The sequence below is a fragment of the Sceloporus occidentalis genome, unplaced genomic scaffold (genome assembly GCF_023333645.1).
Source record: "Sceloporus occidentalis isolate IW3139 unplaced genomic scaffold, rSceOcc1.0.p SCAF_1, whole genome shotgun sequence".
In the NCBI taxonomy this organism is placed as follows: domain Eukaryota; kingdom Metazoa; phylum Chordata; class Lepidosauria; order Squamata; family Phrynosomatidae; genus Sceloporus; species Sceloporus occidentalis.
In genome coordinates this window covers 222,445,684-222,459,683 of record NW_028316981.1, presented here as the reverse complement: position 1 = coordinate 222,459,683, position 14,000 = coordinate 222,445,684, and the positions used below count along the sequence as shown (strand labels likewise).

The window sequence follows — 14,000 nt, the reverse complement described above, 5'->3', positions numbered from 1 at the left end:
AAGGCTCCAGGGTCGACTTAGCCTTGCATCCTTCCAAGGTTGCTAAAATGAGTACCCAGCTTGTTGGGTGCAATTAACTTACATATTGTAAACTGCTTAGGGAGTACTTATTTGCACTGATAATTGGTATAGAAATGTACTTGCTATTACTGTAGTTGTAGGCTGCTGAGACCTTTATTAATCTCTTGTCTGAAGGATTGATTTTCTAGACAATCTGTAACACTAAAGCAAGCAAAAAATTGAAGGTACTGTAGTTTCCAACAACCTATTTGTTTTGTTTTTGTTTAACTCAATATTAGTATTAGTATTAGCATTAGTATCAGTATGCTTTATTTATATGGTATAGGGTGGAGAACATCATGATGAATATTGTAAAAGAGAAAAGCACATTTAGGGAGCCACACTCCCAAATATAAATTTGGTCTGTGGGATTTTTATGTCATCATATCAGAATAACTTTAGGGGTACATAAATGTATATGTGTCCCTTATGGAACAATATCTATTTAAAACCTAAGAGACTATTGTTGCTGCTGTTGTTGTTAGTATATTGTAGAGCACCTTAGTGGACAGCACCTTTAGGAAATAACTTTAGGGGTATATAAATGTGTCTATGTCCCTTATGGAACAATATCTATTTATAGCCTAACGCACTGTTGTTGCTGGTGTTGTCATTGTATCATAGGGTACCTTAGTAGATGATGCCTTGCACTGTTTGAAGAAGAACTTAAGTTCTGTGGATGGAGCCTACACCAAGGCCTTGTTGGCTTATGTCTTCACATTGGCCGGGGACACAGAATCACAGCAACAACTCCTGAAAGAGTTAGAGGAACAGGCTGACAAAATAGGTAGGAGAGAATATACCATTTAATACAGTAGAGTCTCAATTGTCCAACATAAATGGGCTGGCTAATAGTTGGATAACCGAAAATGTCAGAGGGTCCAAGAAATTGTTCCCAATGACGACGCACACGCACCCCGTGCCGCCATTGGGGACAAAAGTCCCTCCTCTCCCCTCCCCTCCCCTCCTCCCTTTCTCCTCCCTCCCTTCCTTCCTTCCTTCCTTCCTTCCTTCCTTCCTTTCCTCACTCCCATGTTCCCTCCCCATCTCCTTCTCTCTCTCCTTCCCTGCTTACCTCCTGAGTCCTACTTCCTCCGTGATGGCTTCTGCCCCAGCTTGGCTGCGGGGTGGGGTGGGGTGGTGGAGTCTGCTGGGGCTGGAAGAGGGCTGAAGTTTCAAGCCGCAAAGGAGAGTACTGGGCGCTCGGCGCGCTCACAAAAAAGCATGGGATGTTGGATAATGGCACGGCCGGTTGGTTTTCCTCAGCCCGAAGGGAGTACGTGGACTCCCTTTGGGCTGAGGAAAACCAAGCCGCCGAGAAGAAACATTATTTCCTAAGAGGCTCGAGCATAGGCTGATTTTCCCTTATGCGGGGGGATCCGGAATGGATCCCCCACGTAAGGAGAGGGCCCACTGTACTTTGTTCTCAAGGCTTCTGTTTTATGAGCCTGGTTTCTAGAATGGCTTTGACTCTTTCCAAGTAGTAGCTCCTTCCACTGAAGAGTGAAAGTGAGAAACTCAAAAAATGTTTCCTCTGAATGGGAAAAAAATTGGAAGAAGAGAATCAGATATACTCAAAACTATGCAATCCAGGGATATTTGATCAAAATGCAATTTAGATGGTTTTTAACCCCTGAGACAATATCTAAGATGACACGTAATAGCCAAAATAAATGCTGGAAGTGTAAAAAAAAAGTGGGAAATATGATACACTGCTGGTGGAAATGCCAAAAAGTAAATAATTTTTGGACTGAAGTACAACAAAAAATACAGGAGATACTCAAGATTAAAATAAATAAAGATCAAAAAATGTTTTTGCTAAATATGATAGAGAATGAAGAGGTGGAAAGAAAGTATGGAAAACTTCTATTTTATATGATTAGTGCCGCGAGATTGTTGTTGGCAGCAATGTGGAAATCAGAGATGGTCCCAGACATGGAAAGTTGGATGTTAAAGATGTATGACTATATGGAGATGGATAAATTAAGTTGCTTTCTAAAAAAAAAAACAGTCGATAAATAGGTTCAAGAATGATTGGGAACAATGGATATGTTATATGAAAGAAAATGAAGGGATCTATACAAGTATCATATTTAATTAAAATGCAATATATGATTTCAGTTTCACTTGTGATTAGAAGGAAATATGTGGCATTAATAATAAGTTAAAATACGACTTTGCTAAAAATAGAAAAGAGAGAGAAGCATTAAGGGTATAGAAATCTACATGTAAAGAAGATTTAGGAACAAGAAGCTATAGAAAGTGATGAATTGATTAACCAAATAGACACGGTTCTGACAGAGAATTGAGGAAGGAATGGGGTGGGGGGGAATCTAAATGTAATTGAATATATTATTGTACACATATACAATGTATTTTATTTCAGTTTGCAAAATGTAATAAAAATATATTAAAAAATGTTTCCTCTTAAACGTTAAACAAATGTTAGCATATACAATTATATATAATTATTATTAAGTGTATAATTAATTAAACAAATGTTACTGTATATAATTTTCCAGCTCTACAAAAAGGGGGAAATGGCTCCACATCATTGATTTTAATCTATCCATTTTAAAAAAAGAAAAAGAAAAAAAAACAGACTCCTCACTCCCATTCCCAGCAAAGACTTTTTTATTTTTTCATTGAGAAAGATTTATATTAACAGAAGATGCAGACTTTTATTGGTTCTAATGCTCCATATGATAATCACTGAAAATCATGGGCCATGTACTAGTTTGTTGAATGGTGTTTATATTTGAGAATGGACCTACAGTCGCCCCTCTGTCTGCACAGCCTTGGAATTCGCACCCTCGCTTATGCACAAGCGGCAAATGGAGGGGGTACATAATGGGGCGCACGTCTGCAGTGTGCACCCACTGGGCTTGAGTATCGTCAAGTTCCATTTTTGCAGGGAGAGGGGTCTAAAACAGATCCCCAGCGAAAACAGAGACCCAACTGTATAACATTTTGGTTTTGTAATTTATTTATTTTTTGCTCTGTCCTTTGATGCCATGTGGCAGGGGAAGTTTTATCAGTTTTATCAGTTTAAAAAAATAATAATATCCTTTTCTAAAATAAAGTCAAGGTTTCGTGTTACAGTTTTGTTTTCAATTGCATCTTGCGATATCTCCACCTACTCCTAGTCCTAAAACACCATGCTATGTTTATGCTATTAGCAAAGGAGACATTCGTTAGAGGACTAATAACTCTGAGGTACAGTCGAAACACTCCTCAGTTGACTTCAGTCTGAGAATCTGTTCACTTTGGCTGGGAATCATAGAATCATAGAGTCGGAAGAGACCGCAAGGGCCATCCAGTCCAACCCCATTCTGCCATGCAGGAAATCCAAATCAAAGCATCCCCAACAGATGGCCATCCAGCCTCTGTTTAAAGACCTCTAAGGAAGGAGACGAGGGAGTGTGTTCCACTGTTGAACAGCCCTTACTGTCAGGAAGTTCCTCCTAAGGTTGAGGTGGAATCTCTTTTCCTGCAGCTTGGATCCATTGTTCCTGGCCCTGTTCTCTGGAGCAGCAGAAAACAAGCTTGTTCCCTCCTCAATGTGACACGCCTTCAAATGTTTAAACAGGGCTATTTATAACATTGTCTGCTCTTTCAATGGTGTTATTTGTTCTAGTTTTTAAACACCTTTATATTTTTCAGAGTTTGGTTTGCCAAACCAAATGCTGATTGCAAAAATAACACAAAGAACACCAGCAGACCCAAGTTGTTTGGTTGTGATCAGGATGATAGTAACCATAAACTCAGAGATAAAAATCCCATTAACTAGCAGGTTTGGTTACTCCTGTTTACTGTATTTTACCCAATGACATTAACCAAAGTGCAGCAAAGAAGGCCACCTGAGGAAAAAACACACTGCATATGGCTTGCTCATGGAAGGTTTAGGTTGTTTGTTTCATAGAATCATAGAATCGTAGAGTTGGAAGAGACCACAAGGGTTTGTTTATTTGTTTGCTTCTTCAGAAATCCAAAAGTGGAAATTTTACTGTCTGGTATGCAGAAGGCTAAGGGAAATTATTTGCAATTATTATTCTGGATTATTATTACAGGAACTGAAGGGTGACTGTTTATTCCATACAGAAAGGATTTCCACTCCATTCTTTCTTTCTCCTTTGCAGATGGAACTGTGTCCTTTTCAGAAACAGAGACCACTGCCTACTTTCTCTTGGCTTACCTCATTATGCCAGAGGTGTCTATGGATAAAACTTCCCAGATTGTGCGTGCCCTCACCCAACGACAGAATGCATATGGAGGCTTTTTCTCTACACAGGTAATGGACTAGGTTTATCCTCTGGGAGGAGAAGTTAGGTTACTGATAGAAAATGAGCTTTCGATGTAGGGCATATATGGCTAATAGTTGCAATGGGAACCAGAAATACACATTCTGGCAAAAGGAGCTTGCCACACTAAGTACAGGACCTGGAATACCTTGGCTAGCAGAGCCAGCAATAGTGCATTTTCCCCCACATAAATATGAGTACTAACATTTGACAGCAAGGCTCAGTTGTTATAGCCTTTTCACAATGTTTTGGATATACTTTGCAAAATGTAAGACCCTGAAGCCTGTATACTGGAAACATTTGGAAGCAAGAATGGAAATGAGCGTATTCTGTGACCAGTGCTTTCATAGAATTATTAAACATATTATGATCCCAGCCCTTAAATATAAGATAAAGTAAGGTAAATATCAGGGAATCTAGATGAGAGAGGGGGGGGCCCAAAATTATACTTAATTGATGCAATTTTATTTAATTATGATTAATTTTATATATAATACAGCCCCATATAAAGCTCATATATGTACCTGTTACCAATTTGGTAATGTAAATAAACACCCTAAAAGGGTATAGAGCCACATATTTATTTCCCTGTGTTGAGTAATCTGGAATTCCAGTGTTTAAGATTAATTAAGGGGAATGTTTATGTTATGCCTACATGTTAGAACAATACTTAAGCTTAAATTTGGAAGCTTAGGTGACTAAGGCATGGACTCTATAGGAAACTCCTGAAATATACAAATAAGCTGGCAATGGCAATGGATTTGCAAATTTCTCAGCATTTATACTACTGTTTCATTGTAATATAAATACCATATGCTCTCTATAAATATTGAAGATTTTCACACGACATTGTTATATCATTCCTTTATCATCCCAAAGTGTAGTGGAATCGTCTTAACAGATAGACAATTCCAAAAGATTTTCACAGTGAGGCTGCTAGTGTTCTTAAATCATTGATATATCAGAATTCATCAATAAATGATTACAAAACGATTTCAAACCAGTTACATTCACACACTGGATACAGCAACAATGTAAGAATGATTTAGCAATGATTTAAGAACACTAACAGCCTCATGTGAAATGAGGAATCGTCTATCTGTTAAGACGCTTCCACTATACTTTGGGACGACAAAGGAACGATATAACGATGCCTTGTGAAAATCTTCATTGTCAGTAAGATCTACATAGCAGCCAGGATGTGATAGTGGTTTTGAGCACTGGACTACACCTTTGGAGACCAGAGTTTGAATCCCTGCTCAGCCATAAAAACCCACTGGGTGACCTTGGGCAAGTCACACACTCTCAGCCTCAGAAAACTCCATTATAGGATCGCCTTAGGGTCGACATCAGTCAGATGTGACCTGAAAGCACACAACAACAACAATTACTTACGTATGAAATAAATGAACATAGAAAATAAGACAACTATATTTATGAAAGCCACTCAGTGATGTTACACTTAGTCACAAAATCAGAGGCGGAAACCATAGCATGGAAAGAATGTGCCTAAGAAAAGTTATGAATAAAAGCAGGATTTAGAACTGATTGGAAAAGTATATCAATGAAATACAGTAAAACACATGTTAGATATTTCCCATAGGGTGAGGTGTCACATATCTGACTATTCCTTCACGTTAAAACATCTTGCTTTTACTACATAGAACTAGCCTTGCTTGTCTAGGGACGTTTTAGCTTTGTGCATTCAAACATGTAGTTTCTTACATTTGTCTATAGTGGCATGGTGACTGTGGTAAATGCAAGCTTGTAGGCTGTTTAAATCAGTAGTTGGTTTATTTGTTTATTTTTTTAAATTCTATTTTGCCCTGTATCTAAGAGTCTCCAGTTAGCAAACAGTTCAGACAATGTAAAATAAAATACTATGAAGAAGTAAAATTAATTTACAGTTTAAAACATATAAAATTTAACACTTTAAAACAAGTTAAATCGTATACATGTGCAAACTGGGGTAGATTGCATTAGACTGCAGAAGCTTGAATAAAAATACATGTTGGTACCAAAATGAAGGTATTTTTTTCACCAATTGGGCCTCTAAGGGACTATTCCATAACCACAACAGAATTTTAATGCCATGTTGCCAAGATTTCGCAGGGCTGGATTCCTTTCTTATGGCTTCAAAGAGAGTCATGCCCAACATTACTATTTCCATTTCCTCAGGAAACTGTAGTTGGAATGCAGGCTTTGGCCAAGTATGCAGCCTTGACTTACCGTGAGATAGAAGACCTCAAGGCAGTGGTAAAATCTGGAGAGGGTTTCCAGCATGAATTCCACTTGGACAAGAAGAATCAGCTGGTGCTGCAGCAGGCCTCTCTCCCAGAAGTCCCAGCTCAATACAAGGTGGAGGTATCGGGGAGTGGCTGTGCATACGTGCAGGTGAGCCCTGGGAACTCTAGGCAGTGAAGGTAACAGTGACTCTGGGTTTGACCCACATGATACAAAACAGACTGGGAAGAGAACTGCTAAGGGGGTGGGGGGGTGTGGTGGCAAAGACAGTACACATGTGGGTTACTTTGGCCCCATTCCCACTAGCTTATAAAGCGGATCAAGACGCGGATTATGGGGGCATTGTTCCCATTTGAGCGTGCATTCCATCCTCATTGCGCCGATTTTGTTCCCATTGGAATTCGGATCTGATCCCCATACAATCGATTTTTCCTAGGAAAACCCGAATCAGTGGTGGATAATCCGGGTTAATTTGACTGTACTTTTTTGGAGGTTTTTCCTGCACCTCCTGAGTCCGATTCAGGGCAAATGAATGGGAACAACAAGGGTGTCTGATTCAGGAACTTGGGGATGGGAGGAGCAGTGCTCAAGGGGCTGGCCTGGGGGTGTCACCCGCTTGTTCTCTTTCCTGCATTACTGGCGCCATTTCCCCCCATTCGCATAGCCTTTCCCCTGTTGGAGTGGGAAGCAGGGTAAGGCGATCGCATGTGTAGACAAATTTATTTTTTTTAAAATTAAGCTTTCGTTCGCTTAGGCGCTCCGTCGGGTGTCCAAACCTAGCAAATTCCTACACTGACCTCCAAATGCAATAAACACATTACGCCCCCCTGCAACCTCCCCCCTGCTCCACATGAATAGATCGACGTGTGAGGAGACCCATTGAACACCATTTTTAACTATTATTTTTTCCTTTTTTACATGCCTGCTCGATCGCCCCCCAAACAGCCCAGGGAGCAATGGGGGAAGCAAAGGGACTTGGGGGGATGGAGGCTCCTTCCCCTTTACCAGAGGGAAATTTAGCCCCATGTCCATTCTTTTGATCACTTCATATAGAAATGTCCATTTGACCTTGTCAAATGCTTTCTCAGCATCCAATAGGATCATTGTGAGTTTTCTTTCATTGTGGCATTCAAAATGCTCTATTATATTAATTACTGTTCTTAGGTTGTCTTTGAGTTGACGATTGGGTATGAAACCATTTTGATCCTTATGGATAATTTTTTGTAATATTTTCTTTAGTCTTCCTGCTATGATTGCTGTAAATATCTTGTAATCTGTGTTTGTTAAAGAGATAGGTCTATAACTTCCAATATCTAGTCTATCTTTCCCCTCCTTGGGAATCAAAGTTATAAAGGCATCTTTCCATGAATCAGGTGATCCATTATTTTTAATATCGTTTAACACATTAGTTATTGGTTCTACTATCACTTCTTGCATTTTCTTATAGTAATTTGATGATAAACCATATGGCCCAGGTGTTTTTCCTGCTTTCATATTTCTGATAACCATTCTTGGAGATTTCTCAATTTAAAGTTTCTTTTTGTTCTTCATTCAATGTTATTATTGTTTGTTCTTCTAAGTAAGCTTGTATTTCTTTAATATCTTTCTCTTTCTCAGGGACTTGTAGTTGATTCCCATATAATTTTTCAAAATATTCCAGAAATATATTATGTACAGTGTCCTGGTTAGTAATTGATGTTCCTTCGTGATGGATTTCTGTTATTAATCTTTTTTCTCTCTCCTTTTTTAGTTTGTTTGCTAGTAGTTTGCTTGCTTTGTTTCCATATTCGAAATGTTTCTGTTTGCAGATTCTTAGTTTCCTTTGTATTACATTAATTGCCATTGATTTCAATCTTTGTTGTAAGATTTGCACTTCCATTTTGAGTTTTTTGTCTCCTTTTTCCTTCCATTCCTCTTCTTTTTTAGTTCCTTTCTAATCTCGTTTTCTTTTTTCTGTTCTTCTTTTCTTTTTTCCGAATTTATTTTTACTTGCATCCCATATTGTTTTTTGTTTCATCCCTTCTGTTGTGTTAACTTTAAAGTAATATTTTAATTCTTCTTTATCTACTATGCTTTCTTCATTTAACAAATCATTATTGAGTGTCCATATAAAATCTTGTTTCTTTTCGTACATCTTTAATATAATGGGGTTGTGATCTGATGCTGTTTTTGTCAAAATATCCATCGAGTCCAGTTTGGGTACTAATGCTTTTGTGGCAATAAAGAGCTCTATTCTAGAAAAATATATAAAAAGTCTAATTCCTTGCTTGGTTGCACTTATATCTCCAAATGTCGAGCATATTATGTTCTTCCAACAACGTAAAGAAAGATTTGGGTAGTTTTCCCTGGTTTTTTCTTATTTGTTTACCAGTATTGGAGAATCTATCTACATCTGGTTGGATTACTCCATTAAAGTCACCAAGTAGTAGAATTTTATCATAGTCTGTATTTTTTAGTTCTTTATCTATTGTTTCAAAGTAGTTTTCTCTGTTTTCCAAAGGGGCATATATCCCCACTACCAGTACTGTGAGATTTTTAAGTTTGACTTGGGTTGCGAGGTATGTGCCCTCCTTGTCTTTAAATGTTTCTTTCGCATTGTATTTTTTATTTACGTATATCGCTATCCCTTTTTTCTTGGTGTCTGAAGTCGACGCGAAACATTGTCCTAATTTGGGGTTTCTTAAATATTTTATTTCTTTGTTCCTTATTTTAGTTTCTTGAATGCAAATGATATCTCCTTTTAATTTTTCCAGCTGGTGGAATATTATGCTTCTTTTGTATTTTGAGTTAATTCCTTTAACATTCCATGATATATATATATCCACCCCTTTATTTATTTATTTATTTATTTATTTATTTATTTATTTATTTATTTCTGACTTTATTTATCTTTAACACTATCTTATTATGTAACCTCCCCTTGTTGTTCTTTATTGATTCCTTCTTCTGTCTCTTCACCTCTGTCTATTTCTTTGTTTCCTTCTTGGGTATTTTCCGTAATTTCCTCTTCTTTCGATCTACCAGATGGTGAGTTGTTTTTTATTTTTTCTTCTTCCTTTTTTTCTCCTTGATTATTCCTTTCTTCTTCCTTTTTCTTTTCACCATATTGATTTGCTTTCCATTCTCTTGCTTTAAATGTCTTTTTTCCTCCATCATCTTTATTCTCTCTTCTTAATTTTTGTTCCATCTTCTTCGCTTTTTCTTTTTTTCCTTTTTTTTACCTTACATCTTCTTCGCTTTTTCAATGTTATCAAGTCTATACCTTTTCTGTTTGTAAGTGAAGGATACCCCTTCAATTCTCTCCCATTTATAGTCTTTGCCCAACATAGACTATGGGAGCGATTACAGCTACAAGGTTTATAACATTTTGGTGTTACCATGTTTATTAATACACCTGTACATAAACTATTTGTTTATTTAACTCTGGAATGGGGAATAAATGTGGTGGGCCTTTTCAGAGCAGTCTACATCTGATCTCTGTAACACTGAAGAATCTGCCAGATGTTACTTTTCCAAACAGTTTCACTTATTCTAACCGTCTCTTTTCACAAACTCACAGGCTGGAAATAGGGAAATCTTTTAAAGGACATTTAGACTAACATTGAAAGTTACAGCAAATATCAAATCATCCTGTTTAAACAAATTAGATGAACCATGTTGAATCCATTACACAGCCCTCAGACAAATGTGGGACCAATGAAAAGACCATTATTTTAAGAGCATCCACCCAGACTCATATTTTCAAGTCACAATAGATACTCCTGGTCCAGGGACGCAGATTTACCAACCAGTCCTGGACAGGGTCACACTTTCCGTAAAGGATGAAGTTCGCAGTTTGGGAGTACTCCTGGACTTGTCTCTACAGCTGTCATCTCAGGTGGAGACGATGGCCAGGAGTGCTTGGTATCAAGGTCCCTACCTGGCCCAGAGGGACCTTGGTAATCACTCGTCTTGATTTCTGTAACTCATTCTTCATGGGGCTAGCTTTGTACCAAGTTTGGAAGCTTCCGTTGATCCAAAACGCTGCAGCCAGATTGGTCACAGGAACATCAAGATCTGACCATATTACTCCAATATTACGATCTCTTCATTGGCTGCCGATCAGCTTCCGGGTGCAATGCAATGTGTTGGTTATTACCTTTAAAGCCCTACATGGCTTGGGCCCAAGTTACTTAAGGGAACGCCTCTCCCTACACAATCCACCCTGCACTCTTAGAACATCAGGGAAGAAACTATTGGAACATATGAAAACTAGACTAACTACAACTTCCCATAAAGCATTTACTGCTTTGGCCCCTAAATTATGAAACAACTTACCGGAAGAGATCTGTATCATTACCACCTTAGAAGCCTTTGAAAAGGCACTTAAGATGGATCTTTTCCGGTGGGCCTATCCACCTGACCTTTTATAGCTGATTTTATGGAACATTCCCACTCTGACTTGATAGCATGGAAATTTGACGATGATTTGACCTTTTTAGTGATTGGTAGTAATGTTGCTGTTGTTTTACTAACTGTATTTTTAGATAATATTGTATTTTGTATTGTATTGTGGTTTTTATTCTTCGCTGTACAAATACAAATACAAATTATTATTATTATTATTATTATTATTATTATTATTATTATGACAACTTTGTCGATCTTCCCTCCCATACTGATGGAAGTTCAGAACAAGCAAAAGGGCAGCAAATCAAATGAGCTATATTGTCACTTGTTTATTTCAATAGGAAATAAATTATTTCCATTTCTCTGTGTTATTCTGGAGCAAGGAGAGGAAATCTTAGACAATCCTTTGGAAAAATCTCTCCTTGCCCCCTCAAAAGAACTGTTGGCAGAAAATCTCATTATGCTAATCAGCAGACTCCAGATTGCTTAAAAGGGGAGGTCTCCTTAGCCAAGTCAAGTCACTCCACTTGATGTGAACCAACTGAATGGCTTAACTTGGTACAAGGTGTCTATGAAAATGAAAGAGCTGACCATGTATGTCAGCCCACATCGCCTGTGAGTGAACCACCTAGTTAGTTTTGCTTTGAAAATGGCAGTTTTGTTAAAACGACCACAGACAGAGCATATTACTTGTTTGATAGCATTACTCATGATGCAGCAGGAGCTGGAATAAAGCCACTTTTTTTCTCATCTAGACTACCCTTCGATATAACCATGCACCTGAGACACCTGAGGTTTTTACTCTGAGTGTGGCAACATCCCCAAAAGAATGCAACAAGACTTCCAGGAAATATTTTGACATCCTTCTACAAGTGAGGTAGGGCATTTTATCTTATTTCATTCCTGAGCTCCAAAAATGCTTTTTGGAGAAAGCAATTTTGAGAGGCATTCAGACAAGGGCATGAAGAATTGTACCCCATGGTTCCCTTTTCCCAGCTCTGGTAGAAGTTCTCCATATGGTTCCATATTCTTCCCCACAGTTTTGACAAATGGCTTCCTTAGATGTCTTTCTCTTCTTCCTGTAGCTATACAGGGCCGCGAGAGACAAGCAACATGGCCCTGATAGAAGTGAACATGCTATCAGGATTCATCCCAGTGAAGAAGTCTGTGAGGAAGGTGAGACAGTCTTAATCTCCATCTACCTCTTCATCCTTTTTTCTGAGACAGGGCATCAGCCAGTAGTGTCATGTGCAATCCAGTGAAACATGGGATGCAGAGGCATTTGTCAAGTCTATTATTATTATTATTATTATTATTATTATTATTATTATGCTTCATTTATAAAGCGCAGTAGATTTACACAGTGCTGTACATATAATCAGTTAAAAAATAGAATAAAATAAAATAAAATAAACCTGCCTATGGCATACATTCTACAAAAATAATTCAACATGATGCATTAACCTTTAAATATATATTTATATATAGCAAACAATATAACAAACATTAAATAAAAATAAACATAGGAGAACAATCATGTGAGGTCTGGGAACACTTCCCTGAACAGTATAGTCTTTAACTCAGTTTTAAAGCTGGGTAAAGAGGGGTGATGAACCATCAAAAGCAGAAGATTAGTCCTGTACCTTCCTATGAGATGCTGCCAAGGCCTCTGGAAATTGTCACTTTGCCTACAAAAAGGGTGCCAGCCAGGTCGGATATGGTGGATACAGAAAATCCAGCCAGTAAGAATCAGGAGTTGTGATTAACTGGAGGCTGAATGCAACCCACAAGCTATTCACAGTTGGTTTTTCTGATGTGTTTTTTTTAAAGTGTGAACTCCTGGGTCCCTAGATTGCACAAGATCTCAGATCATTTTTTTGTATAAATGGGCATTCACTATTATTGGTTGCAGTTAGTGGCAGGTGCACACAAAATCACAAACAGGATTTTCCCTAACTTTATTTTGTTCTGTATTCTGGCAGCTGGAAGAAAGCACTCATGTAAAGAAAGTGGAACTTGACCCTGACAAGATCAGCATTTACCTGGATGAGGTGAGAGCTGAAGAGATGGCTGTCAATTTGGCATGGATCAGAGATTAGGAGGTGGACAGAAATTATAGAAGACAGTCCAACTTCTAGGCATTCAGGAAATGGAGAGGCACATAATAGCATAGCTGGCTGGAAGCCTTGCACAGATGTGATGTGAAACTTTTCTCCACTCACTCTCTTTCCTTAGCTGGATAAGAATGTTCAAACCTACCGTTTCTCTGTGGAGCAGGAATTTGAAGTGACTGATCTTAAACCAGCAATTGTGAAAGTTTATGATTATTATCATCCAGGTAAGCAACTTACTTTTTTGCATTTATATACAGTTGCACCATTGCTCCTCAGTCCTACCTTTTAGCCCCTACAGATCTTGTTCAGGATGTTTCGGTTTCCACTTTTTTTCATTCTGTGCTTATTTGTTCTTCACTGATGCTGTGCTCATGACCAAAGTGAGTACCTGGCTGCCTTGGGAAGATGCTGGTGCCCAGCAACCTAGCAAACCCAAAACTTGCAGTCTAACTGCTGTTTCAATTTCCCACAATGCCCACGGTGTAGAATTTTTAAAAATAGACTTCAGTTAAGCAGTAGTCTCTGGAATGCTGCTGTCTAGCCAAAAGCCAGTATGATGCAGTGGTTTGAACATTGGGCTATAACTCTGGAGACCATAGTTCGATTCCCCACTCAGACATGAAACTCAGTGGGGAACATTGGGCAAGTTACACTCAATCAGCCTCACAGGAAGATAGTGACACACCTCCTCTGAAGAAATTCTCCAAGGTTTGCCTTAGGGTCACCGTAAGTCAAACATGACTTGAAGGTCCACAACAAGTACAGTAGCCAGATGGAGGTTAATGTAGCATATCAGATGCCATTTTGTCCAAGATCCCCTGGAACTGGAGCCAGCCCTGGCTGTGTTTACATGACCCCTAAATCCAGGTTCAGCAAGAAGCTGGTCTTTTTT

At 38.4% G+C, this 14,000-nt stretch overlaps 1 protein-coding gene across 1 annotated transcript in view; it reads left to right on the top strand.

The window, feature by feature from the left end:
* LOC149323531 (alpha-2-macroglobulin-like protein 1) overlaps positions 1-14,000 on the top strand; it is a 76,226-nt gene that overhangs the window by 56,950 nt on the left and 5,276 nt on the right. Inside the window, exons 29-35 of the mRNA XM_089489150.1 lie at positions 685-847; positions 4,200-4,351; positions 6,540-6,755; positions 11,750-11,871; positions 12,080-12,170; positions 12,977-13,045; positions 13,230-13,332. Coding sequence (XP_089345276.1) covers positions 685-847; positions 4,200-4,351; positions 6,540-6,755; positions 11,750-11,871; positions 12,080-12,170; positions 12,977-13,045; positions 13,230-13,332 — 916 coding nt within the window. The remainder of the gene's footprint in view (positions 1-684; positions 848-4,199; positions 4,352-6,539; positions 6,756-11,749; positions 11,872-12,079; positions 12,171-12,976; positions 13,046-13,229; positions 13,333-14,000) is intronic.